Source organism: Canis lupus, chromosome 1 (assembly GCF_011100685.1).
Source record: "Canis lupus familiaris isolate Mischka breed German Shepherd chromosome 1, alternate assembly UU_Cfam_GSD_1.0, whole genome shotgun sequence".
NCBI classification, from domain to species: Eukaryota; Metazoa; Chordata; class Mammalia; order Carnivora; family Canidae; genus Canis; species Canis lupus.
Window position 1 is genome coordinate 72,815,070 of NC_049222.1, and position 1,645 is coordinate 72,816,714.

A 1,645-nucleotide genomic window follows, 5' to 3' on the forward strand; every position below is an offset into this window, starting at 1 on the left:
GGGGTAGTGAAGGGTTGGGGTAAACTGGGTGATGGCAATAAAGAGGCCATGTGATATAATGAGCACTAGGTAGTATGTAAGACTGATTAATCACTGACCTCTACCTCTGAAACTAATAAACATAATTTGTTAATTAATTGTATTTAAATTTTAAAAAGAGGGCGTTCCCGCCCCTCGGCCAGAATTCTAAGGCTTTCTGCAGAGATTTGAAAAATGGCAACAAATGAAAGTATCAGCATCTTTAGTTCAGCATCCTTGGCTGTGGAGTATGTAGATTCACTTTTACCTGAGAACCCTCTACAAGAACCATTTTAAAATGCTTGGAACTATATGTTGAATAATTATACAAAGTTCCAGATTGCAACATGGGGATCTTGATAGTTCACTAAGTTCTTTATTTCTTGTTTTGTTTACCTGGACTTTTGTTTCAATAAACCAGAAACCTGGGAAAACCAATGGAAATGTTTTAAAGTACTTCTCTTTAATCACTTTTGTATCCAGCTTCCTTTGATCTGTGGAACTTATTATTTTACAGAGTATTTTAATATACCTTATGATTGGGAAAGAATGCCAAGATGGTATATGCTTTTGGCAAGATGCTTTGGCTGTGCAGTGATTGAGGATACCTGGCACTATTTCCTGCATAGACTCTTGCATCACAAAAGAATATATAAATATATTCATAAAGTTCATCATGAGTTTCAGGCTCCATTTGGAATGGAAGCTGAATATGCACATTCTTTGGAAACTCTGATTCTTGGAACTGGATTTTTCATTGGAATCATGCTTTTATGTGATGATGTCATTCTCCTTTATACATGGGTGGCCATTCGTTTGATAGAAACTATTGATGTCCATAGTGGCTATGACATTCCCCTGAACCCTTTAAATCTGATCCTTTTCTGTGCTGGTTCTCGGCATCATGATTCCCACCACATGAACTTCATTGGAAACTATGCTTCCACATTTACATGGTAGGATAGAATTTTCAGAACAGACTCTCAATTTACTGCCTATAATGAAAAGATGAAGAAGATTGAGAAAAAGATGGAATAAATATCTGAAAGCACACACCTCCCTGAATTGAAGTGAATAGCTAACCTTGCTTCTGTGGAGCAGAAATAAACCTGTGTCTTGGCTGCTAAGTGATACAAAGAACATTAGCAACCTTTAATTATCTTCCTAGCGGGAACTTTTTCTACTTTACATAAAAGTTCTGTATGTGTAGAAATAAGTAATCTATAATGAAGTATGATTTTCGTGAGGAGGTTGTAAAGGCCGTGTTGCTAACCTTACAGAAAGGTTCTAAGTAATGGAGGAAGTATCAGTCTGTCTTTCCCCCGTAACACCAGAGGCCTGAAGCTAAGATGGGTCTTTAAAATCTTGTAAATATTTAGTGTCCATTTCAGTATCTCTTAGTAGGGTGTTGGTCTCATAATGAACTTAAAACATTTTCTAGAATTTGCCTAAACATCCAAGTATCATGGGTCGAACCGTATGGATCGACAGTGAGAGTGAGGCGGCCAAATCCAGAATAGCCTGCCCCAAGAACTTCCATTCTGGTCCTGAGCTGACTGGTTTGGGGTGATTATCCTTCTTTGAGAAGCCCTTTCGGATGGCAATGTGCTATTGGTATCTATAAATT

The 1,645-nt window shown here is 37.6% G+C and overlaps 1 protein-coding gene across 1 annotated transcript; it reads left to right on the forward strand.

The window, feature by feature from the left end:
* The first annotated feature begins 436 nt into the window (after window positions 1-436).
* Window positions 437-978, forward strand: LOC100688819 (methylsterol monooxygenase 1-like). The gene has a single exon (XM_038525614.1). The coding sequence runs from the start codon at window positions 568-570 to the stop codon at window positions 976-978; it is 411 nt and encodes a 136-aa protein (XP_038381542.1). The 5' UTR covers window positions 437-567.
* The last annotated feature ends 667 nt before the right edge of the window (window positions 979-1,645 follow it).

What these genes read in the sequence shown, in the direction of transcription:
- LOC100688819 (XM_038525614.1), top strand. Translation starts at nt 568, where the DNA reads ATGCCAAGATGGTATATGCTTTTGGCAAGATGCTTTGGCTGTGCAGTG.